This window comes from Apostichopus japonicus, chromosome 21 (genome assembly GCF_037975245.1).
Source record: "Apostichopus japonicus isolate 1M-3 chromosome 21, ASM3797524v1, whole genome shotgun sequence".
In the NCBI taxonomy this organism is placed as follows: Eukaryota; Metazoa; Echinodermata; class Holothuroidea; order Aspidochirotida; family Stichopodidae; genus Apostichopus; species Apostichopus japonicus.
Window position 1 is genome coordinate 7,786,918 of NC_092581.1, and position 26,691 is coordinate 7,813,608.

The 26,691-nt window shown below is 35.9% G+C and overlaps 1 protein-coding gene across 2 annotated transcripts; it reads left to right on the forward strand.

The window, feature by feature from the left end:
• Nucleotides 1-101: 101 nt before the first annotated feature.
• LOC139962946 (macoilin-like) lies at nucleotides 102-25,964 on the forward strand. Of its 2 annotated transcripts, none has more exons than XM_071963365.1 (11): nucleotides 102-294; nucleotides 3,698-3,839; nucleotides 5,062-5,188; nucleotides 11,818-11,950; nucleotides 12,775-12,956; nucleotides 15,729-16,260; nucleotides 17,075-17,236; nucleotides 18,387-18,572; nucleotides 19,209-19,332; nucleotides 20,616-20,790; nucleotides 21,533-25,964. In XM_071963365.1, exons 1-11 carry the CDS (start codon nucleotides 194-196, stop codon nucleotides 21,850-21,852), a joined length of 2,184 nt encoding a protein of 727 aa, XP_071819466.1. In that variant the 5' UTR covers nucleotides 102-193; the 3' UTR covers nucleotides 21,853-25,964. The 2 variants fall into 2 exon arrangements, with proteins under 2 accessions (XP_071819466.1, XP_071819467.1); XM_071963366.1 differs by having other exon boundaries at nucleotides 17,078-17,236.
• Nucleotides 25,965-26,691: the final 727 nt, after the last annotated feature.

A 26,691-nucleotide genomic window follows, 5' to 3' on the forward strand; every position in this document is an offset into this window, starting at 1 on the left:
ACTATGACCCCACCCGACCTAAAAGATGTGTCCCGTAAGGACATCCTTTGTGAATTGCGCCATCTATTGTGCACAAAGCGATTTGTACAGGTATCATATCAGGGAAATTGTGGTTTTAGGATTATGTAGGAAGAACTTGACAGCAGGTCTTCTAAGGTAGTATCTAACCAACAAACAGGCGAAAATTTTACATATGGTGGCCAATTTTTCGAATATGAAGAGGCGAAATGCCGACTGTGGCAGACCTAGAAGACCTCTAAAACGAACAAAGATCGCTGAAGGGTTTTACAGCAGGTAAAATTAGATATTATATCGTTACCCGAGTAAGACACATATGCTATACTTTCTACAATAACAACATAGCCTAGCCTAACACTAGTAACAGTTAACCATAGGACCTAGGCTAGGTCCAACCCAGACTAGGAGCATAGGTTATAATTACATGTAATTGAGATAACTAGTAGTAGCCTAAGCTAGGAGCAGGTGTGACAATAATAGGTCTGGCAATTATAACCAAGCCTTAGCCCATCAGGTAGGTGTAGTCTGATTTATTATAAGTTTTGACTAATGCTAAGTTATGGATAGGCTAGTAGCAGTAGGCCTAGTACTAGTATAGTCAGTATTGCGAAGTTCGGCATACTGCGAAGTTGGGACACCCTAAGAAATACACGATTTCACCATGAAAACCTACAGGAAGAGCCAAATTTCACCAAAAAGTATGAAGCTACAGTTATTTTCTCTCCAAAATGACCCGTGTGCAAGAAATTACTTACATATTTGTCAATAAAATGACGAAGATCTATGAAGTCTGTTATAATTACTGAAAGAGCAACTGCGCCACCAATTTTATCACCAGCGCCACACTGTGGGTTGCGTGTCCGAACTTCGCAATACTCTAGCAAAGAAATACCAGTTCCACAATCACGAAGAATCTTCTTAGAAAACAACGTGAAAACAGTTTGCAGGAAAGAAGTTTTGCCGTGTATCGTACTATAACACAATTCTCCCACCATATGAAGTATATTTTCTGGTGATTTAGACCAGAAGATTTAGTTTTGGGGTGTTTTAAGTCTTAAGTGCCCAAACTTCGAAGTCACCATGCTACTACAAGTAGTAGGGGGCCATGTCATTCCGCCATCAGTACATTCCACCATAGAAAATATGCTCTTTCCGCTAAAGAAAAAGTTCTGTTCCGCCATGTTACCCCGATGGCGGTAAAGAACTATTGTATGGCGGAAAGAGCACATTTATTGTAGGTGCACTGTAGGCCTATATGCACTGTATTGCTTTGCTTCACACTACCTATAGGCCCGCAAAACACAAAATCGGGTCATTTAAATCAAAAATCAGAATCTGTCTTTTTTAATAAACAATCAACCTAATTTAACTTGATTTATCCAACCAACTTTCATATATTTGAAGACAGTGTATCGACTCAAGATTACAAACTTACAACAAAAACTATTCAATCAACATGTACGATAAAGGCTGTGTATGTATTCCCCTATCTTGTCTTAACTATAATTCAGTCTATCCAGTGAACCGTCACATTTGAAGAAGGTGTACCTATAGATCCTTCCACGTGAATCAAAGAAAGTTTCATCGGTACATTCCTGTGTAAAAAAGTCTAACACTAGCCGTCAGTGTCGTTACTGTTAAAGTAAGCCTAACGTGGGCTAGATCGTGTGATTGAGCTCTAGGTCTAATTCAAGTAATGCTTTGTCATGCAAAATTTAATATGCCTATAGGCTCTTCACAAATTTATTGTAAAATTAGAGACAATTATAAGTTGACAAACCTATAGGAACTTGTTAGGCTGTCAATTTTAATGAATATGAATAGACAACACAAACATGTATGAAAATTGATTTGACATCGATTAATTGTAACCTGGTACTACTACTTGTGTGTTAGATTGTGGTCATTTCTTGAGTACATCTAAGCTAGACTTGATGTACACAGACACATGTTGCATTAATGCTACGTTTACCTTGTTGCTGTTCTTTTTTTGTCACTATTTGAGCGAGCAACATGAATGGGAAACAGTATACTGGGAAATTTTTACATTGTACTTTTTGGCAAAAGTTGCAGATTTATTCCTCAGTTTGGTAATAGCAAAGCCACAAGCTTTTAATCATTAAGGTCTCAGGGCCACCAGTTTTCATTGGTATTGGGCATGTGATTAAGCAATGTCCAAACAAACTCAGCAAAGATGGCAAAGTGTGGTTACGATGATAGCTTGGTTTCTGTCATATTGCCGTACAAACATACAGTAAGGCCTTATACTTGTAGCAAATATCTCCACTGCAACTCTGAGCGGACTCCATGTTCTATTTTCAAGTCATGTATTGCTGTCTTCCTACTGCAAAATGATTCATCAACATTTAGCTGCTACTGCCCTACATATATCAAGGTCATAATTTGTCAAAACTTTCATTATTTGTAATAATTTCCTATGCAGGGGATTTCCACATGTTCAAAGTAATCTAGATTACTAGTGCCACAAGCACTACGTTTGACACTAAGTTGACTGAGCTTATATGCAGGTTCATCATGGGATCGTTGATCAACAAACTTTTCAATTAGAAAAATGAATAAATGAGCACCACATGTTGATGAAAAAATGTTAATTCCCCACATGTCTCCAGCCTCAACCCATTCCAGCAAATGCCGTGGGAAATTTGTGAACAAGCACTGCACATGAAAAACTCACATATATACGTACAGTCAGAGTACCATTTCACACAGTTAATTCCCATTGAGATTGGTCATTGACAAAAATCAGCTTTACCGTTTAAACTCACTTCAAGTGTGCTAAGGTTAATTTTTATCATAAATAATACTATGCTCTGAAATATTGTTAAACATAGTCTTGGTATTATTTTGTAGGTATATAAGGTACTGATGAACTGTAGTCGGAGATCAGCAAAAAATTCTGTGTTTAATAAGTAAGGCATATGTAGGAATACTTACAAACAATTTGTAACCGTCTATAAACTTACCAAATCACTAGAAAAGCTATGTTGACTATTGTTTACCCAGAAAATTGCTGTAGTAGAAATTTATGTATTTAGCTCTCACAATATTTTGTAGCTATTTAGTACCTTCTTTTCTATTTTAGGGGTGGGGGAGAGGGGAGCAGTTGCCTCTAGCAAAATGTGAGAAGATGAATAGGTTGTTTGGAGATTGAAAATGTTATGCTACAGTAGCAGGGTATAATTAATTTGGTATCATAAAATAAAAGCTATGCAAAATAGGCAGATTGCTATACAGTTGTAAGGATGTAGAGCAGTCTTGTACACAAGCACCATAGCATTTCATACCTGTAAGTGGCAAAAATGAAGACTACACAAAATTTGAAAACTGAATTATTATTCCCTGATTAAGTTTCATACAGTACTTGTTTGTTTTGACATGCTTTTACTTACAGTGGGTGTGTGTTTTTTTTTTCTTCAAACAAATGTTCTTTGGACACAAGCAGTATAGAGACTTTCAAGACTAAAATATAGCGTTTGGGACATATAGGATCCCGGATTCATTAATGCAGATCACCGAACTATGAAAGTTTTATTAGTCTGATAACTTTTTCACTTGTGGCAGAATTTGAGTCTTTCAGTTATCAAATGAAATATGAAATTAAATGTCTTTAGGAAGATACAAAATGCTGATTGGTATACATTTTTGTCTCTACTTATAGTACCTTCTTGTACCTGAAGTTCTTGGGAATATGGGCTACTGTCTTGCTCTTTGACTTCTTACTGGAGTTCCGTTTTGAATACCTTTGGCCTGTGTGGCTCCTGCTACGCAGTATTTACGACTCTTACAAGTACCAAGGCCTGGTAAGCTTAAGTTATCTCTGGTAGCTTCCTGAGGAGCATTTATCACCTTTTCATAGTTTGTTTACAGTATGTTATTGATTGTGCATGTTTGTATTTGCTTATTTACCAACAGTATCTACAGTAGGTATTAACCAGTTCTGGCACAAATGCGCCTCCCTGTGTTGTAGATTAGCTTTATCTTTTATCAGCAAGATGTGACTTGGCTATGATGTTTCTGTTGTGAGAACAAAGTTTAATTGTAATGAACATGAAAGTGTATGTCATTGCTATCTTTACAAAAAAGTTAATCCATTGCCTACAGTAGTAGTATCGATTATTTGCAATATCATCATATTACTCACCAGATCTCTTGTTACCTTGTCAGGAGAATTTTTCTCTGCTCTTAAAATATTCTTGCTCTTGAAATTTGGTCAAAGCAACAAGGCAAACAGTGTCTTCAACTAATATGTTACACTGTAGTTTGTTTAAAGTCAGAAAAATACAAAGGTGTTTTGATTTCATATTTTCACTGCTAGTTGTAAATTGGTTGTTTGTGTGGTAGAAAAGTATTGCTTGACAAATTTTCTAAACATGTCACGTCATAAGCGATGCATGAAATCTACTAATATTCCGTATTAACTAAACTCCTATTTGGATTATCAAGTATGAAATGTTGTTACCCAAGGACCAAGGTAATGGAAAGCTGGCATCCTAGTATGTACTCTGTGTTAAATACACTCCTTATTGTGTTTGTAAAGAATGACACATATTATTTATTTGAAAATTGGAATTTTTCATATATTCTGTATATTAACTCCTATTGGTCTGTAAGAGTTTGAACATGTTATTTCAGGGCAACAGAAGCCTGGCATGTACTTACGTATGTATTCTCTACATAAACTTCTATGGGGGCTCGAAATTCTAATTGTGTTTCTCAGATACTTGTGACTACAGTGGTTAAGTATATCAGTGAATAAGCTTTCATTTGGGACTTTCAACTTGGAATATTTACAAGATATTTAAGCAAGCCCCTGATTACCACACTTTATGGAAGATTGTTGAAGATGCAATGTAACATTTGATTTTTCTTAATGAATTAAATCAGATAATTCTACCATTGAAGATATGCAGTCATGTTTGATTGGTGCTACCCTAGTTTCCTAATTCTTACATTATTGTCCCATAAATTTAATAATTCAGACGATGTCCATTTTATCATGTGTTTGTTTTTTGCCACCCGCAGGCCTTTTCCATCTTCTTCGTATTTATAGTCGCCACTTCGGACATGGTCTGCCTACTCTTCATCCCTGTTCATTGGCTGTTTTTTGTGGCCAGTACATATGTTTGGGTGCAGTTAGTATGGCATACAGGTAAATTGTCAACTTTTGTTTACATTTGTTAGTAACTGCAAAATTTAACACTTTTACCTGATCACACAGTTAATTATAATTATTTCCAGAATGGTTTTAATGAATGATTACAGTAGGCACTTTCTGTTGTCACTCAAGCTGTAAACAACTGGACAAGACTTGGAGCATTTTGCCTAGATGGTAGGGAATTAATGATGATGAGGAACAGGTGCCTGGCAAGATAAACCTTGCCATACCTCATCATATATGCTACAGTAAATAAAACTTCTCATAAATTGGCTTTAAAGAGATAAAGAAAGCTAACAGCTTGTCTACTGGGATAGTCAGTGGTTGTAAATATATACATGTAAATATCTTTATAATTGTTTCGAAGCCAGCAGCAACAAGCTACTTTTTAATCACTTGGATAGATCTTGCACTTGATATGTGGATGCTCCATGTCATGTTCAAATGTCAGATTATCAAATGATTCAGCAATGACTTCATCAATGTTGTGCTGTGAGCCATTTCTTTTTTCTTCTTCCCTAAATATTTGTATATTTTTGTCACCAATTGATTATGTTGTATAGAATCTTTACTCTTCAGCATTAACAGATTTGTACATGATTGGAGATGTATACCATCATACTGTATCTTTTATGTCACCTTGACTCTGCAGTATTTCTTGCTTCCTTAGTTCTGTATACAGTCAGAAAAATAGTATTTCAAAATTTCTCTACCTATTTGCACATACACATCTACACATACACAATGGCATATTAATCATCTTACATATTAAGGCACACCCAACAACCCACTGGTCTGACAATATGAAATCCTAATACACACATACTTGCAAGAAAAATTCTGAAATATCAAGACTTACCTTACAAGAGATATTTAAGAGCTTATTTCATTTTAAAATAATCATGTTTTTTTTGTGATATTACTTGATGAAGTGAACCTTAATGACTAGTCCTTGGTTGTTTATCAAACTCAACTGTAAACATGGTTTCGTGGGTGTGTTCCTTCTTGAGTTTAATCCATTGATTGTGAGTTTTGATCTTAATTAAGCAACAGCCAATCTCAGTAGGGAAAATCGGAACTTATGATCTGAGTCACCTGGAGAAGGTTAATAAACAGCTACAGTATTTCTGCAGAAGAGACTGGATATTAAGTGATGAGGTTGATTAAAAGCTCTGTGTGCATTAATATTGGAAGAGGTGAAAATGCAAACTTTATGACACTAAATAATATAGGCAACTATATAGAACACATAAATTGCCATTCTAATTTTGCAATTTAAAAAGTGTATCAGAAGCAATTGTCAAATTTTGTATTCAAACAATTATGCAAGTATAGGTAAATATAATAATTGTAATTACAGCATGAAATTTCAAGGTTTTAACATATTTATTGATTTTTTTTTATGTTGTACAGAGTTAAAGGTTTCACATTTTCAAATGTTTTTTTTTTAATCTAATTTAATTCCTAGGATTACTATGGTTGTCAAAATAGTGATATGCCTTAAAGGTTGATTTTGGTTGACTTTGTCACAATGTGTTGGTAACACACTCAATTGTTAGAAGAAACCAAGGTATCAAGAAGTATAAATGTTTCTTTAGTTCACCAAACTTGCACATGTGTGTTCAAGGATAACATAAGTCACAAAATTATTATCGTTTTTTTTATATGTTGTAGAGTGTTTAATAACAATGCTATCAATCTAGGTTATATTTCTATTTTTTACACCACATATAATTTGTGAGGAACCCTTTGCTTGCTGTAGTCTACCATTATTAACATTGACATATAGACCTTCACTTAGGAGCATCATCAATTAGCCTTAAGGGAGCTTTACAGAGACTTAGCATATTTTTAAAGTGGAATATCGTGAAAACCAGATTAGCATTAAAAAAATTAGTAGCTGTCAAATTTTTCTTCTGTCATGTACAATAACATATAAAGTATGAATTCTGTATAAAGTAATCCTTCAAAAACAGGCATAAACATCAAAGACATGTTTGCAAATGCAACAGTAAAGTTTGTCATTCTCGACTTTTAAAAACGTTTGCTTGCATAACCAGGATAGTTTTATGTAGGCACATTGCTCAATTGCCAGCTTGTTATGAGTAAAACTTTGAAAATTTATCAGTTTCCTGAAACATCTTACCAAATGCCAGAAACATGCTATATAGCAACGGCCAGAGATACATAAAGGAAAGTCATGTATATATCTAGATTCTATGCCAATATCATAACCTCATTCATTTATAGTGAAGGTCAAAAGTCACTTGAGGTAAACCTGCTGCAAAGTCATAACACTTCATATCAGTTCACAATATCTCCAGTTGGACAGTTTGTGAATCCACACACCTGATATATTATGTATATATTATATAAAGAGGCCAAAGATCAGTAAGGTCAAAGATTGATAACTTGTTAACACATTTGAAGCTTTAACCTTGTCCTTGTCTTTATTACTGAAAAAATGATAACTAACTTGAGGTCAAGGACATCAAATGTAATTTGTATATTTGCTGCTCTTGTTTGATATTTGAAACCAATTTGTAATGAACCGTTTATGAGCCTTAATTACATAGATTAAGCACTGGCCATATATTCCACATAATACATGTTTTCTTTCAATACTACAGTAGTACATGACAATATGCTGATGACACAATGTAGTTTAAGCAAGTATAGGTTCATAAGTGAAATGATAGTGTGTTCATTCCTGTAGAGATTCTGTTTCTGGGTTGTTAGTCTTTCAGTTATGAAACAGAAAGACCTCAGTTTGTGGGTGGTTGTGTTTTAAGGAAAAGTTACAAAAATAAAGTGAAAGAAAGTGTATCTGTGGTAATTGCAGAAGCTTTCTGTTACTGATTCAGTCACTCAGTGTGATTATAGCCTACAGTAAACTTGGTTGGATTCATCTTCCACAGAGAATTGGGATATTTGTTGCTCTAGCCACTTACCTTCCCATTACACTTATGGATGTATTCTTCAGCTGTTACTTTTCCAGAAGACCCTTTTTGGTTCTTTCCTGGAAGCAAAGCAACCTATGGTTGGCGTGTGTATCGTCTGTGACACTTGAATAGGGCTGCGAAAACTCAACAACAAAGTGATGGATATATGTCATACTTGCTATGTAGATGTAGTGAGAAGGTGTGCCCTATAATTTGTTGGCGCTAACTTTATAATGAGGTTGTGAGGTCAAATGTAAAATCTTTACATTGAAATGACTCCACAACCTTTGGATTGTAGCCAAACTTGGTATACAGTTGTTGGTTAATAGCTAACTAGTACATGTAGCAATTCTTGGCACACTTTTGGGCTGAGTGGGCCCAAATTTTATTTCCACCTTAAATGCATTTTGGGACACATTCTTTGGGCCCAAATTTGTGGGGTCCAATATTTTTGGGATCACTTGGGCCCACAATTTCTTTACATTATTGCTGCAATAAATCCACAATGGTAAGTCCTATTGTAGCCAAACTTTGTATAATAGCTTGGTTAATAGCTTAGGCCTAAATTTGTTATGACCATCTGGGCCCATATTTGTGATAGGTGATCCCATATTTTATTTCAACCCCAAAGTACATTTGGGACACATTCTTTGGGCCTGAATTTGTGGGGCCCAATATGTTTGGTACCATTTGAGCCCATATATTCTTTACATTGTTATAACTTTGCAACCTTTAAAGTCAGATTGTAGCCAAACTTGGTATACTGTTGTTGGTTTATAGGTGGTACATGAAGGCCATCTGGGCCCCCAAAATGCTGGCCCTTTTCTGGGAACATGTGGGCCCACATTTTTGGGGTTCAATTTTTTGTGGCAAATATATTTTTGAGGCACATTGTTTGAGCCAAATACTGTTGGGACTATTAAGGAGCAAAATGATCTTGCCCACTTTGTGGGGAGGGGCCAAAATTTTAAATTTGCAATAACTCCACAATCTTAAATCAGATTTAATCCAAACTTGGAATACAGTTGTTGGTTAATAGCTGATACATGTGGGCATAAATATTATGATATTAGGGTGATGACATGCAACACTTAAATATTCCATTAAGCTAGATACCATAGTGCCCGTTGGGCTCTCGTTAGTTTCTCCATCTGCTTTACCGAATGGCAAGGATTTTACCATATTATATCGGTAACAAGTATTCTGCACATTTTTACCCATTATATAGGACAGCAGCATTACACCCAGTGTCCCACTTCTCACCAATATGCAGCTGCACTTAAATCCCAATAAAACCTGTTAAATTCTTACTGTAGTACAGTACATTATGCCAACTTGTCAGCCCTTACTGGCTAAATTTTGTTTTGGTGTGTTTTCTGTTAGTGTTAGTGACCTCCAAGTTTAAAGCAAACTTTGCAGTATCTATAGGCAAACTTAACCTTACAGCCTATTGATACGATATATATTTCTATGGCAAAGTTAACAGTCTGTGGCGGTTTTCTTGCTTATTTGTCATTGAAACTTCCAATCAGTGGTGGGATTACAGGAGGACAAGACTTTCCCAGACTTTGAATTGGCTTTTTCATCTGATTCAGTTGGTAATTTGGTTGGTTATGTCGTAGCAATTATGACAACTCTGCGATACTTTTATACTTATTCATAATGTCATTAAACAGGCTATAAATAAGGACCCATTGTGACGATTCTTAATCTTAAAAATCTGTCAATACTTTTATGCAGATAGCATAATTACATTATCAAATACACAACTAGTACTGGGAAATAGCCTGTAAATATTGTACCATATTACATCTACTTATCTTAGATGGTTCCTTGTCCCTTCGAGGCTCTGGATGCCATGGTTCACCACTTCGTTCTATCCTCCGCTGTTCGTGCCAGATCGTGTAGGCTTTTTCCTGTCTAATTCCGGATGTCTGCCAACCACGTGTTCCTTGGTCTCCCTCTTTTCCTTTTGCTCCCCACCTTCCCTTCAAGGAGTTGTTTCTGAAGCCCATTCGATCGCAAGATGTGGCTCATGTACTGCATCTTTCTGTTTTTCAGCTCTGATAGTAGCTTCCTCTCATCGCTCACCCTGTTAAGTACCTCCTCATTGCTCATCCTGTCTTTGTAGGGCACTTTCAGCATCTTTCTATACAGCCACTTCTCGAAGGCTTCAATCTTATTTTCTGTCTCTTTAGAGAGTGTCCATGTCTCTGAAGCATACAGCAGGGTTGAAAGGACATAGCACACATCTACTATAAGGGGTTTATAAAATCCAAAAATTTCTCAAAGGGAAGGGTGATACCCCTCCTCTTAAATCTTCCCCCTGGTTTTCCCCACTTTCAGACATCAAATCTCTCCCCTCCCCACTTCCAATTGCTTGGCCTCATTTTATATTCCTTTTCTGAATGTATTCACTTGTATGAAATTTTTTAATGTTTCAATGTTCTAAAAGAAAAGGCAAACCAGGTTTGGTGTAAGGAAAAAAAAGCCATTTTAATGAGCAGGTGTTTGGGTTACTTCCAGAGTTACAAACTTAGAAGTTTTACAGTCTTATTGCAGTTATAAATTCAGACATGGTTTTAACCTATTCACAATATGGAACCACAGCCCAGTGTGTGGCAGATTTTCCTACAATATATACATTCTTCTTGATGGACATCAATAACATTGTGGAATTTCTCAGGGTTAAATCTCATTAGGCATTAAATTTAAACCCTGTTCAGAATTCTATTCTCAAAATTTCAAAACTTTGGTAATTTGCTGAAAACCATCAACAATACAGCTTTGTAAATTAAATCTTTTGGCAGGAGACTACAACTACCAAGCTTGTATTATTGTGAGGATATTTCATTTTTCCTTGCTAGTAAATAACTTTGGAAGTTGGAACACATTTTTTCCTCTTTGGTGTCCTCTCTCTTGAGAAAATTGTAGATAATTTAGAAATATTAAGAGCTCATTACCCACAAGATATGTATATTTTTGTGACATTTTTACAATGATTCAGATTGCTATGTACTTTATTATGTTCCTCATCCCTAATGGATGTGTGGGTGTCAATTTTTTTTTTTTTTTTTTTTTTTTTTTTTTGCTGTTCTGTTTCATGAATAACTCCCAAAGGAGTAAGTAATATGATCTAAAAATCAATGTACTTGAAATTATCATCCAATTTTTAAGACATCTTGTACAGCTTATCTGTGTGTGTCTTTCCAAATGACATGTAACCTCACTAGATATAGTTAGACACTAGTGTATTATATTTGGATTCTTTACTTTCCACCTAGATTTAGAACTGATAAGACCAGTTGCCTAGATACACACTGTATATATAGAGAATTTGATATTACATTAACTTCCATTATCATATAATAGTATTAAAAATTATGTTTGCATTCCAATTGAACAGTCAATAGATACAAAGGTGGTAGGACAATATATCAATGATTGGACATACTGATGTAAGAATATTGAAGTGCTTTTGGACCTTCTGGTCATTCCTACCCACCCCCCCCCCCCAAGAAAAAGAAGACAAAGAATTTGTTAGCCCAATTTAACCACAAACTACTGTATGAGATGCAACACTAGATAAGTGAAGAGACTGTTAATTGATTGTGTTGCAGTGGAAAATTTCAGTCATCTCTATTAACGAACCATTGTTTATTTCTTGCTTTTTCTGTACAGATCGTGGTGTTTGCCTTCCAACGGCGTCGCTTTGGTTGCTTTTTGTATACATTGAAGCGTCAGTACGGCTACGGGAGTTAAGAACAGCGCTCCCATTCCATTTGGATTTATGTAGGCCATTTGCTGCTCATTGGTAAGGAAAATAATGCTGCTTGAACCAAGCCATAATTTATGTAAAGATTTTTTGCAGCACCCCAAATTCTATCATGTCGAATTCTTAAAAGTTTCTGAAAAGTATGTTCTGCAATCTCTACAAACTTATTCCCAGACAAGAATAACAAAATATAGAGGGGCTTTCCATTAGCAATTAAGGATTGATTAATCAGAAAGGATGGCTTTAGCTTCTGCTTTTGAAAGTCCATTGTCTCACTGCTGGTGTTTCTGAGAAATCAAAGAAGTCACAAATTCTCAGACGGAGGTCAGAGATAAAATAAACTAGGAAAGATTGTTAAAATGGAAATATTGTTAAAAATGGACAATTGGAAACATGGTCGAAGCACTGTGAATGTGATACAACATTACTAACTGATCAGAGGCAAAATGTGGTCTGGTCATGGAAGAAAAAAAGAGACCGTACTTTACATTAGGTTTACAAAACTCAAGACCTTTAGAGGAAAAAGAACTCTATAAACATAGTGACTTTCTGTATTATACGAGCAAAAGAGAATGTGTAGCATAACAGAGAAACACATGATAGCTTAACCATAATTATCAGCTACACATGCTATTGAACAATTCATAAGCATTTCATATGCATATTGAAAGTAAAGTAATACATAATGAAATCAAAATAATATATGAAACTACTACAGTAGCATCACCCTGAAAAGGAAAGACATTTTATGTGTGTAATTTCATTCATCTTACTGGGTGAAAATGCCACATGTGATCTTCTAGAAATGAAGACTACTGTAACTCATTTGCATACTATCTGATTCTTTTGTTTTTACTTTCCAGTATTGGTTATCCAGTGGTGACACTGGGATTTGGTTTCAAAAGTTATGTCAGCTATAGACTGAGACTTCGAAAACAGAGAGAGGTCCAGAAAGAAAATGATTTTTATATGCAGTTGCTTCAGCAGGCATTACCACAAGAAGTGCTGACAAATTCATTGAATACTGTTCCTGATAAAAGTAAAGGTAAGAATTCACAAGGAAGAATTTGTCATTGAAATAATATTAAAGAGTTTCAAGGCAATGAATATGATATTACCTTCACTAGCATGGAAACACAAGTTGCCTAGTGCTGCCTGTAGCATGAAAGCTTTTGATTTTTTTCAGATTTATACTAAATGATTACTTAAATAATATGAAAGGTAGATTTCAAGAAATTGCATTTACAAACGTCACTGCAAACAGCATAAAGGAACTTGTCTCCGATGGTATCCCAACCCAGTTTACTGCACTGGATAATTCCTGTTAGCAGGAAGGAAGGTATTTGATACCATTTCAAAGTTGGGTTGGGTTTGGGGGAATACAGTTCTTGGAAGTTAAGTGTAAGGTATCATTTAATTGATTAAGTTCACAGACATCATAATTGTTAATGGCATATACGAATATATCCTTATGAGATGGTTGTAAGTTTGGGTATATTTTGTTTTGAATAAGTAGGATGTAATTTTATGAACTCTTTGAATTTTCATGTAAGGGAAATCAAGTACTGAGGGTTCTTGTTAGTTTCTTACTAACGTTTTGGTCATTAGGAATCCTAATGCTCAGGACGTATGAGGACGTCCGAGCATTATCTCGGAGACACAGAGACAAAATAAATAACACTGGACAACAAGAGTGCTGCGGACTAAAGTAAGCTAGATATATTCAATACTTCAGCCACTCAGTCAATCATAATAATTCACATAATTTGGATTTAACTTACTATTAAAGGTCTTCGATAACAGATAAAACTTAAAATAATTGCCTTACTGTTGGGGTGCCTCCAACGAACAACTTTAAATATAACAATACATAGTTCATGTAAATAATAAGCTGAATATTTTTTTGGTTATCTGTTTCATTGCGGATGGTGGTTGTTGGTGCTGGCTGTGGGTACCGTCTCCGCACAGTATAGTATTAAGTATTTATGTTGAATGGCAAATAATTAAACAGTTTGGCGACAGTTCCTTAAATTAGAATCACAAATCAAACACTTTTGACTTCCTCTAAATATTACGAAGGATGGCAGGAGAAAGTTTCTTCAAAGGTTGTATGAATATTAATAATGGTGAAGCTGGCGTCCAGACAAAGTTATATCCTTATTTAATAGTTTACTATAGCCAAGAGCTAGACTAATGATTAAACAGGATTCTGCTGTCTACCATACACACATAAACATTCTACACAGTAATAAGTGAGAACCTACAAAAAAATAGGTCTTCGCTGCTTGGCAGGTAGAAGTGCTCTGCTGATATAATTGGCTAACAGTCAGAACCTTCACTACCACGGAGGACTAAACAGAGGTATAGGGAACTAATCGCTCAATCGGGAGATGGCAACATCCTGCCTTATCTTTAACTATTGGCTTTGGTCAACGGCACTACTATAACATAATGTTTTGGTCCCTTTGCATATTCAGTGGTTAAGTGAACTTGTTGCCAGGGCTGGTGACTACTGTTACTAATACAACAAGAAACAATGGAAGGCTTGTTTTAGTACCAGAGTAAAGATGACACAAACGGTGTCTTATTCAGCACTTCTGCAATGGAAGATAACGTTAATTGAAAACAGTGTCTATTTACATTCAGGGAAAAGAGAATTCACAATCAACCTCAAGGCGGGTCCTTTGTAAGTTAAAGGTTTGACTGAGAAAAGTTAACAAAATTTGTAAAAATTCTCTAAGTTGTATGTGCCTTCACATAATACCCAAATCTCTGAACGGTACTCCCCACATCATGTCATGAATGGCTTTCCACCAACGAATTGTCAAATTTGGCTTAACTTTACAACTAGAATTTAATTATTTACTAGTAGAAGTAATCCATACCTTACAGTATACAGAGAACATAACATAAATAAATAACATAATAAAAATAACCTAAAACAGAATCCCATGTTTTCAAATTAGCTTTAGGTGCAACACCTAAGGAACAGGTTTTCAGGCAAATGTTGCACATTATAATGCAGTCAAATCCTCCGAAATAGTTGTTCACTTTTATGAAAGAAAGTCTCTGCAAAAGGAGTACAAGAAGTCCAGTGAGCTCTTACTCTTATGTAATGATGTGATGAGGTGATTGTTGGTTAGCTCAACTGGCATAGCCAGTGGAGCTTGTGGTAAAGCAATGAGGTGATTGGTGGTTAGCTCAACTGGCATAGCCAGTGGAGCTTGTGGTAAAGCATTTATCTATCTACCTGTCTGTCATCAGGTCAGAGGTCATTGCTTGAGGTCATTTGCTGCAAACGTTGTTGCCCATGTCAATTACTAAATTAATATTTAAGTCAGGACTGATTTGAGTTTACTCTAAATCATTCTGCTAGTGACAACGGTTGGAATTTTTTTCTTTTTTCTTGTTGAATATGGGGCAAATGGTCGTCATGTTCGGAGTAATATGAAAATAGTAAGTGTGGCTGTCGCATTCATTTCAAACTAGAGCAAAACCCAAAATCTTTGATGATGTGTCTCTTACAAAGGAATGGGATGGAAGTTGCTGATATGCTTTAATTATTTTGATGAGGACAGTGCTGTGAAGAGAAGCAGTGTTTCCACGTGTGTCAATATCTGTTTAATCTTTAAGATAGTATATACTGACTGTACTCAGTATTAATATTTGTTATGTTCCAAACAAAAGATCATGTCAACAGTTTGTGTAGTAATAGATGCTATTTTGCAAGCATAACAAGCTTATTTAAGGATAATTAAGCAATCCTAATTTGCTAAAAAGGCTATGCGTTTCACACCTTTTTTTTCCCCTCTTCCAGCTCTAACACACAAAAGCGATGAACCAGTTACAAATGGTACAGTTAAAAAAGGCTCACCGAATGGCCACGTCCATCACAAAGGTTCTTCAGATAGTAATTCAGACAGGGTGCATAGTAAAGATTCCAAGGAGAATAAACATTGCAAACACAATGGAACTAATAATGTGAGCTCAGCGACTAAGAGTGATAATCCAAACCTCTTAGACACCAAGCTTACACAGAGGATTGTGAATTATCATGACAGTACACGTGAGAATCTAGCCAATGAGCAGACACAAGCCAAACATCTACGACATAACTCATCCGGAGGCTCAGTGCCTAAGTCTAAAAATTCTTACTCAAGCTCGAAAGATAGTAGTAGTAGTGGTAGCAGCTCTTCTTCATCTTCCAACAATCGTAAGGGTAACAAAACATTACCTTCCAAGGTAGAGAACAAAGACAAAGATACTAACATAACAGCAGATGTACTTCTCCAAAATGGTCCGCCAGCAACAACCAGTCAGCCATTTATCAAAGATGACTTTATTATCAGGTAGGTCCTGCCACACCCTCTAACTTGTCAGTGAATTCATTATCATGTCAATAAGCTTTACATCTAAGCATAGCTGTATGGGTTCAAGTTTAGCAGAAATTTTGTTTAGTTACAGCCTGTAGCACAATTGGCTTTTCAAGGTTATTGATGCCCAAAAGTAAGAATGATTCAAACTTTTACATTGTGAGCAATTGAAGTTATGAAGAGACACAATTAGCAGAACATAATAGAAGGTCAGAGGTCATCTTGAGCATAATCTTAACGTTACATAGATACAACTCTGTTAGCATTGTTTTTCTGTCCTCAACCATATTTGACAAATGGATGTAATCAGTTTTCAGGTAATTTTAATAACTGTTAAAGAATTTCTCTGATGGCAGCATTGATTTTAAACATCAATTGAGATATTATGAACTTAATACTGGAGCAATGCACCTTGATGTGTCTGTCATTGATATCCAGTTGAATAACTTTACCTTGTTTATATGAGAAAAATATGTCAACATTGTTCAAATGTTCAATTATGTCCCTTGACCAAAGTAGTGTATAACTATCTGCGACTAGGTGTAGTTTCGCTGCAAATATTAGTTAAGTATTGTACATGGTAGTCAAAAGTAGTGAGAAATTCTGTTAATTGTTCAGTAAGGTGCATATCTCAAACAGTGAATGTTGCCTTAAGCTTTGGTAGGTAGTGGCATTGATTAGACAGTGGAGTTCATAAATACCATGTCTAGTTGGTCACTTACTGATTTGTATCTTAACTTCATAAGGTTAAGAGTATTTCACCATTCAGTGCTTTGTTTCTTTAATAAAGTAGATTAGAATCAGATATAAAGAAGCTAAAGGCAGATCTGCAAAGCAGTCGACAGACAGAATCAGACCTCAGAACGGATATCAGTCGCTATGCGGCAGAAGAAAAGAAGGCTAAATGTGACTGGGAACAACTGCAGAAAGAAAATGAATCCTTGCAGACAAGGTAAGTGTCATGAAAGATGTCAGGTATTCAGGTCTGTCTTATGAACATTAATACCCCCTTCCATCAGCCAACCCCCCCCAGTGCCAATACCAACGTAACACGGTGGTGACGTGTTTGAATTGAAATGACTGGTTCATAAACTTTTCCTAATCTAATGTTTCTTGTATCTGACTGAAATGATACTGTAAACTATGAGAGGTGCACTCATTTTGCACAGTTTTTTCCTCAGTCATTAAATTATTTGAAGTTTGCAATAAGGGTAAGTCAAAATTGATGTCTTCAAAGGAAGCATTTAGAGTACTTTCCATGTGGCTCTGCATATATAAATATATTTGTAGTCCTGGTAGTGAAGTAAATTTCTGAATCAGTTTAGCAGTTTTGCAGCTTGTACTGTCTGCCTTTGGCAACCAGTACTTATGCAGTAAGGTGGAACACGAAATGCCTCAATATCTCGACTCTGATTGATGTCTTACTATAATTTTACAAAGATTGTTTCTCATGGGATCTTTAAATTTTTGTTAATAAGGACAGGTTTGGTAGGGACTGTTCACACTTTGTATCTATTTAATTTTCATCCTGTTCATGATATCTGTTCGTAGCATTTGACATTAGTTTGAGGATAAAACGTGGTGTTTCACTGCTTGTTTGTTTTATATAATCTTACTTTGGTTTTCTTGTAAGGTGATGTGGGGGTTGTTCCCAATGCTTTAAATGATCTTGTGTATTATATAGTTTCTTCAGTTCAGGATTTCTTCCCTACAGCAAATTCAAAAAGTTGATCCCATTATTTTTAGTTCTATGAGTTTTCTGACTAGAATCTAGGAATCTCTGATGTAGTGTTGAACCATTCCGCTAAATGTTAAATGTCAATTAATGCACACCCAATCACTGTAAACAATTATGATCCAAGTTGAACCAGTTGTTTTAAAGCTGTACCAACCATCTCAACAAATATTCATGAGAATAAGTCACAAGAATATTGAGTAAAGGGTTTATGTTCTAAAATGGTCCATATTTAAGAAAAGTTTACAGAGGTTTTGTAACAGAACATGTGTAAGTGAGCACTCAAGATTAATTTACTTGTCTGTTGTGACTAACAAGCTTCAAAGTAAGTGTTCTATTCAAAGCCTAATTGTTCTTTGTTTTGCAGACTTCATAATTTAGTTACACAAAAGCAACAGGACAAACAAAACTTGGTGAAAATGGAACAAAAAGTTAAACAAGAAAGGGAGACCCGTTCATCAACTGAAAACCAACTACGAGAAGAAAGAAAAAATCGTAAGATGGAAGAGGCTGCTGCACGTGCTATGATCATGGCAGCAGCGAATCCTTCAAGGTATGTGTCAATATTGTGATTTCAAAGAAGTCTGTGTTCATAGTTAAATCAGGCATTGGTAGGAGCTAAGATAATATCTGTTAAGTCTACTTGACTGTCAGATCTATCTCGTTAAAGATAACACAAGCCCTAATACAAAAAAATGAAAAAAAGAACAAGCAGCTGTGAATTTGATTTTTTCTTTCCCTATGTTTGAGTAATCTGTAGCATATTTAGCAACTTTAGAGAGTTAAATAGCAAGTTTTAAGAGAACATTCATGATCTTGCCATTAAGATAGTGTTTCAGATATTTTGCTTGCTGTGTAGGTAAAGATCATAAAATTTAATGTAGAAACGTGGCATCTACTTGGGGACTACCTCGTATCATACTACCTCGTATCGTCCTACCTCGTATCGTCCTACCTCGTATCGTCCTACCCCGTATCGTCCTACCTCGTATCGTCCTACCTCGTATCGTCCTACCTCGTATCGTCCTACCTCGTATCGTCCTACCTCGTATCGTCCGACCTCGTATCGTCCGACCTCGTATTCTCCTACCTCGTATCGTCCTACCTCGTATCGTCCTACTTCGTATCGTCCTACCTTGTATCGTCCTTCCTGTTTAACTGTTTTTTGATACTTTTCCCACTTTTGCAGGGTTATAGAATGTTCAGAGTCATGTCGCACAAAGCAAAAAGACCAAGAAAATGAAATATGCAGATTGACACAGGAAGGACGTGATAAACAAGAGAAATTATGGGACCTGGAAAGAAAAGTTGGGGTAAGTTTCTGACAAGTGAGAAGGTGTAATATGTGCCAAACAAGTTTGTTTGTTTGTTTGCATGTTCTTCCTTTTCAATTGCAACAAGTGGGTTATAGGTCAAATGTCAACAGAGGTCAAACTCTGAAACGTAAGTATGATACCCCAAGATGGGGAGCATTGACAGCTGTCTTTATACGTGACATGTGGCCCTTAATGAAACATATTTGACTTGTAGCTCACAAAGTCAAAATTGCTCAAAGGGGTCAGAGGTCAGCAGCAGTCAAGGTGTGAAAGTCTTTATATCTGCATAACCGAAGAATCATAACCAGGGCACAGGTTGTACATGCATGATAGAGATTTATCTGTCAACTTGCATGGACTCTTTAGGGCTGAAATGTCATTTGAAGTCAACAAAGGTCAAAATGTGTAATGGTCTTTGTCTCAAAGAATCTTAGCATTCACATACTTGGGATTGCATGGTAGAATACTTTGATGATGTTGAACAAGTTGACAGTTTGCTAATAAAGAGTGTAGTAAAGTACATTGATAGGAAAGGTTAATATTCACTCTTCTTGGCACTTAACCAAATCTATGCCAAAAGCTGTAGTAATTCAGCTTGTGCTATTTTGCAATATTTAATATGTTTAGAACAGTTCAGAGGATTTCTTGTGCATCATATATGATGTTAATCTACTTACTGTACTTAATTGAGGGTCTTTCCTTCAGAGACATCCATTCCTTTAGAACAGCATTTTTCACACTCCTTGAAGGATATTTGCTGATGGCGGCAAATGGCAGGCATTAAGTTAGTTCATCAGCTGTCAGGATTTAACATCCTCGACAATAGGTCAACAGGTTATCACTTCAGAGTTCTGTTGAAACCTCATAGAGGTAATCTGTCATAGCAATGCTTAAAACATAGTTGTGATGACTTTCATGACCATCAGGTGTCTGGCAGTATATGATTTTTAAATTGGCTACTTCTAACCACTGGATTTGTTGGCACTCTTGTTATAGCAATTTGATTCAATTACTTATATGCTTTTATACAGTTGCTTGTTATCTGTAGATAAGAAAAGGGCAGGTAAGTTACTGACCTCCAGTCAGATTCATGCATGGTCCTTTTACTGTAAAAAAAAACACCAATGTAGGGAATGGCTCTTTTAAGATGTCAAAAATAAAACTAATAAAGAAAAGAATTAGAAGCAGAACACTGTAACTCTGGGAACTTGTAGACTATTTCTTCTTCCATTAATATCCTTGTCTGTCTCTGCTCTGACTAATCTTACCTCATCTTACAGCAATTACAAGACAGACAGGAGACACAAAGTCACAACGAGAGACTAATGTCCAATCTGATGGTCCTCCAGGAAAAGACCACCAAATTAGAAACAAGCTTGAGTGCAGAGACAAGACTTAAGATGGATCTTTTCTCTGCTCTAGGTGATGCACGTAGACAGCTGGAAATATCAGAAGGTGAGATTCAGATCAAATACAAATGTAGAATCAAAAAGCATCTGTTTCTCAGTCCATCTCCCTGTCTACAATTTACAACCTGTTTCTTTTAGTTTAGAGAAACATTCACACAGTGATTCTTGATTGCAGGCCATGTGATACATTCAGAATGTTCAAGGTTTAAGATAATTGTTTGAAATTTACAAACTATATCAGAAGTTTGAGGCCAAATGTTACTTGGGTTTGTTAGGGACATTTCTTGCCAGTGATTCATCCACATAAGTTAATGTTCAATTTTGGTTATTTAGGAGATTTGATCATAGAGGTGTTCTTTTGGGGTCATTGTTCTACCCTGTGTTAATGTGGAATTGTGAGCTCCTCATCAGATCACAATCTGTGAATGAGGCCGCAATATCTTTAAGTTAGCGGACCGGGGGTCATGATCAGGTATGGGAAATGATCAAGATTGTTATTATATATAACCTTTATATTGTAATGTTAGGTTTTGGTAAAGGAATTTTAATTGTTGTTGTGTTACATTGTAACACATGAGAGAAGTTTATCAATTAATTTCTGCTAAATTTTGCTTTGTTGTAAAAGAATTGCTATCACTGATGGACGGCGATTTAGTATTCGTTTGTGCTTTATACATTTTTGGAGAATTGTTTCAGTAAATTATAGTTCACATATCTTGATGTAAATGCACAATTTTCTAACTAGCGAGTCAGGATTAATACAAAATACTCTTGTTATATCATTACAGGTCAACTTATGAAAAAAGAGCAGGAAATTCACGATCTCAAGTCCAAGATAGCTGATATCATGTCTGTCATGCCTCATCCGTACCAAACCCCACCAATAACCCCTCTCCCACCAAACTTGGTACAAAACCTTAGCGTGCAGCGGTATTTCTGTGTACCTCCTCCTCCCACAGACATACCCTCTTCTCAAGTGCCAGCATCTTCCCCGCCCACAGCTTCACCACACGAGATGCAGGTGGAAGCTCAGTCTTCCCCTGGTATGGCGCAGAACAGATCATGTTTAGATCCAAATGCAGCAATCTATAGGCCTAAAAGCAACTAACTTCATGAAAGAGCAGTGGTCTTTGCATGGAAACATTTGAAATAAGGTGATAAAATTGTCAGACAAATAGTCCAGGCAAATAGTGAAGAGATTCAGTTTACAAGTTTAGTCTTGAGGACTTCCACACTTTTGCTACAGTTCACTTACTCCCTTTTAAATCTAAAACCAAGAGTTAAAATAATTAAGACAACAAGAGGCTTATTCTTCCCTTATTGAACAACAACAACAACCCCCTTTTCTCATTCAGTTCAAAGAAAACAGTACAGCTAATACTCTATAACTCTGTTTGTGTGTAACATGATAGTCTTGTTCTATATGTTTAGGAACCATCATTTCTTCCCGGAGACCAAGGAGAAGATTCATTTAAGAATATTTTATGTCAAATGAAATTGTCTCCCAAAGAAAAGATTTAATTTATTTTCTTGATTCAATTTGATGATATCAGAGAACTTGACCATTTTGGACACAACAAAAACCAGCATTGCTTCCAAGTTTTGCTTTTCATTTTTAAACCGTGCCCCTTTTCTTAAAACTTACACAGTTTCAATAAGGAATATGTATCAAATTGGTACTTTGTTGAATTTGACAAGTTTTGCTAAGTTTGTGGACAATTAGGCAAAAACAAAACCTTATTTCAAATAGTTTGCATTTTGTTTGTAATGTGTTTCAGAGGGTTGGGATCCTTGCATTTGTTAATTGTACTGCTATTTGGATTTGCCTTCTACAGTTCTTGTGCTGCACCCTGGAGTGTAGTATTTTTTTCTCCCTGTTCTTCATGGTGTTTGTGTCGTTTTCAAGAATGTTTCAATGTTTATCACTTACATGAAGACGAATATTCGTACTTGACTATTTTTTTTTTTTTTGTCATTTGTGGGTTTTTAAGCCCCACTCTTCTTTGTCCATTGTGAAGTTATTACTCTCACCTTATTGACAAGATAGATTAGAATATATCTGTTGGAATAGCTAGCACTGTTTAAAGGGACTGTAAAAAGAGATGTAAACAAGCTGGTGTTCAGGTTATGAACAACCTGCATTCATAATCACATGTGGTGTAAGATTGGAGTCAGATAAACTGATGTGGTACTGTCTGGTTGTATTCTGTTCAAACTAAGACCTTTCATCATCAGAGATGGTGTTAGCTTTGAGTCAGATACACTGATGTTCTACATGCTGGTGTGGGGTATGTATATTTGCTGTGTCTATAGAGGAGGTTTTGTGATGGGGTCAAGAATAGGTTGCCAGTTTATAATGATCATAATCAGGATGGACAGTGTATAGGGTTTATCTCACATTGAATTGAAGAGAACCATTATGATAGGTTTTGCATTATGTTATGAATGGTTAATGTTGTTATGTAAGATCATTAAGTTATCCTACATTGAATGGGTCATATCGTCATGACGATTGCTGATACTGACTGTCTGATGGCATTATAGTGTTAGAACAAAGACCGCTCAGTTGCATTGGTTAGATCAAGTTAGTGTGTACTGGTTACGTTGAGGATCTGTAATGGTAATACAAGAAATGAAACTACTTGATATAATTAACACATTTTTCGAATGTATGAATTCTGTCTGGTAACTGTTGCTATATCACATGATTGATTGGCAGCGTGTGGTTGGCTGATATCAGATCACAGATCTTTGTATTGTAAGATTAACTGTTACACATCTTATCATGTTACAGTAGCATACAAAACTATATTTAATGCAGCTGGTTCCTTTTCATAACGATATTTTGCCTTCCAAAATGATCCACTTCATATACTATCGCATTGGTCCTACATGAGCACTGTAATTTGTTTCTAGTAATCAAAAAGTTAACTGTTAATTATCATCAACTGTTGATGAAACATAATCCAAATTCTCAAACAAGAAGTTGCCTAGGCTAGATACATCTGTCATGAGATTGTGGTTGATAGGCTCTAGTGTAGGGAAAGGTGTGTAAACCTTATGACACAAGTGGGTGGTGGGTCATGGAGGACATTGGTGAAGGGGTAAAGTATCCACATATAGAGTGCTAGTGGATGTCATGATGGTTATGGAGCAAACCTGATAAGTAGCTAGGTGAAGGTGCCAAAGGAAGGGTGTGGTAGCTGGTGTTTAATATAAAAGTAAAGGTGTCACAAGAAGAATTTCATAGGAAAATTGAAATAGCTTTACTCCTTGGATTGACATGTTTTGAAACATAAGACCAAACTTGGTGTTTTACAGTAAGCACGTAGAAATTTTGGTGGAAGTATTTGCCAATTTATAGTTCAGCAGGTTGGTTCACAAGAGATTGTAATGTGTTTTAGTTATGTCATTATTAACTTAAGGGGGAGAGATGAGGTATATGATGTTAGGAAAATTAAGCAATTAATTTGGTACAAGGTACAAAAAACATGCTGATTTATAGATAGATAGATTTATTTCGTCCATAAGAATATGGAAATTTTCATTCTAAAATTGATCTGACAAACTTATAATGTCATCTCACAAGCTGTCCATAATCTATGGACAAAAGTAATATTTGATCTAAATGAAAAACAATATAATAATATCTCTGCATAGATTATATTAAAGAGGACAAACCGAAAGGCTAGGGGTACCAAAAATCTTTGGCCTATAGACTATCTTCCTTTAACAATTATACCAGGCAAATGTTCCTCAGTCAAGAGTTGATGTTCTGTAGGAAGTAGTGTACCTATTGTTGCACATAAACTTGTTAGGTCTTTCCCTTCCTGCTATGCAGTATCTCACTTTCTTCCTTTTTCAGAGAGCTGTGTAATATGTAAGATGGACAAAATTGTATGCCAGTTATAAGCCTTTGATAGAATACTACATGTTGCAGATACAAATAACATGTATACTTACCTATATACATATACACAAACATACATACATACACCCAAAGAAGCATATATATGAAACGGCCAGTTATTTATTTTTGTTCCATGGTAGTTATATGGCCAGTAATGAAGCACATGATACAACCATGCTGGGGTTGGAAGTAAAAATAAACCATTTTTACCACCACATAACCCAAATGGTATCACAAGATGTTAGGTAAATCAAATCAAACACAACGTTTCCATTTCTCTCTTCAAAACAGTCCTGCTGTATACCCTCCCCCTGCCCCCATTTTCATCATCCATCTCAGAAGAAGTTCAAGCTCAATTAAATTCTTCTCTGATTCTATTCTCCTGCCTCTCTCATTTGCATCATCTTTTCTGATTTTGAATAATGAATGTTCAGTAACTTTGCACTCACAAGCCTAAGAATCAGACATTAAAGCAATCACAAATTCTAAAATTAGTAGGGTGTGTATAAAACATGAAGTGTGAAACTTGTTTAAAGGGAAGTTGGAATTTTGTCAGTCAATTTTAGCTGTGAGGAAACAGAGCCCCCTCCCCATCCCTGTTTTCAATCAATGCTCTTGGTATATATTAAACTACTTTACATCACTCAATGACATTTCATTGTTCATGTTTGCCTATGGTTTCAATAACTGGTATGAAGCCAGTTACCAAGTTCAAGTTCTATGTTGGCAACTTGGTACACAAATCACTTCCAGCATTTACATTCAATATCATCATATGACAGAATATCTCCTCACATTTATAACATAAATCAGTTGGTATTAGAAACAGAAAGTGCCCCCATGTTTATACATACAGCACATTGACAACATGTAATGCTTTTGTTATGATTGATCTTGGAATCTTCTCATTCTCACATCTTCTCTTTTCCTCCTAGAGATTTTGTTTTCCACATCTTCAAAGATGCTTCAGTAGTTTTTGAAATGTTCTGGTTCCATGAGAACAAGTTAGGAAGGGAAACATGGAAGGGCAGGGGAAGGGGCTGGGGGAGGAGGGATGGAATAGCTTGGTCTGTTAACCCTGCTGTAACTTTTTCGGTCTTGTCTTGTGCTTTTGTCTCCTTTGCCTTTATCTTGCTGCAGGACTGCTCTCTTTTTGAATTATGAGAAAAGGGACTTTTAAGTCGGTTGTTACTATTTTGTAGTTTTTTTGGGGCGCTTTGAAAGAAATAGACTTGCTGTAAGTTCAGAAAGATAAAAAAATAAGAAATGCAAGTTGGAAAATAAAAATGTTTTATGTTGCAAGCGACAAATTCTGTGTCTTACTGATTTATGTTATCCTTTTTTCAACATGGGAAAAACCATTGCTGTACATACCAGAACCTGGTCTGGGAGTGTGCAGATATTCATAACAGCATACATGCCCTGGGTAAAGGCATGTACTACTACTAATACTAGATGTGTCCAAATGAAACAAGTTCAGATGCTACCATTCTTACTACTTCAAACATTACTTACTTTGGTGTCATCATCAGTAAATATAGGCCGGACATGGCAAGAATTGGATTGAACCTGGATTTCTAAAATCCCTATTTGCTATTACAACAGCACTGAATCTGAGTTGATCTTTGCTGTCTCAGTAATATAACCATACAGCCCTGAAAGGAAATTAATGGAAGTAGTTATATTAAAAGACTATTAACACTTGTGGCGTCTCGGAATAAGATTGCGACATACAGTTGGTCTATGATTTTTCACTGAACAGTTAACTTGCCACACAATGTGACACCTGATCTAACTCTGGCTATTTGTGTATTTTTCCACAAGTCATGGTTTCCGAAACGGCCAGGATTTGTCCATGGATTGTTTAGTCACGTACCAACCGGTTACTGGACCCTTAAATTCCCTTTTGTAGTTACTATCCTTATACATACTGTACTTTCTTGCTACTTCCCTTCTAATTTAAAACACATGTACAGTACTACCTTAATTGTTGACACCTTGGCCAAATGTCTACTAGGATTATTTCCAACATTCGGC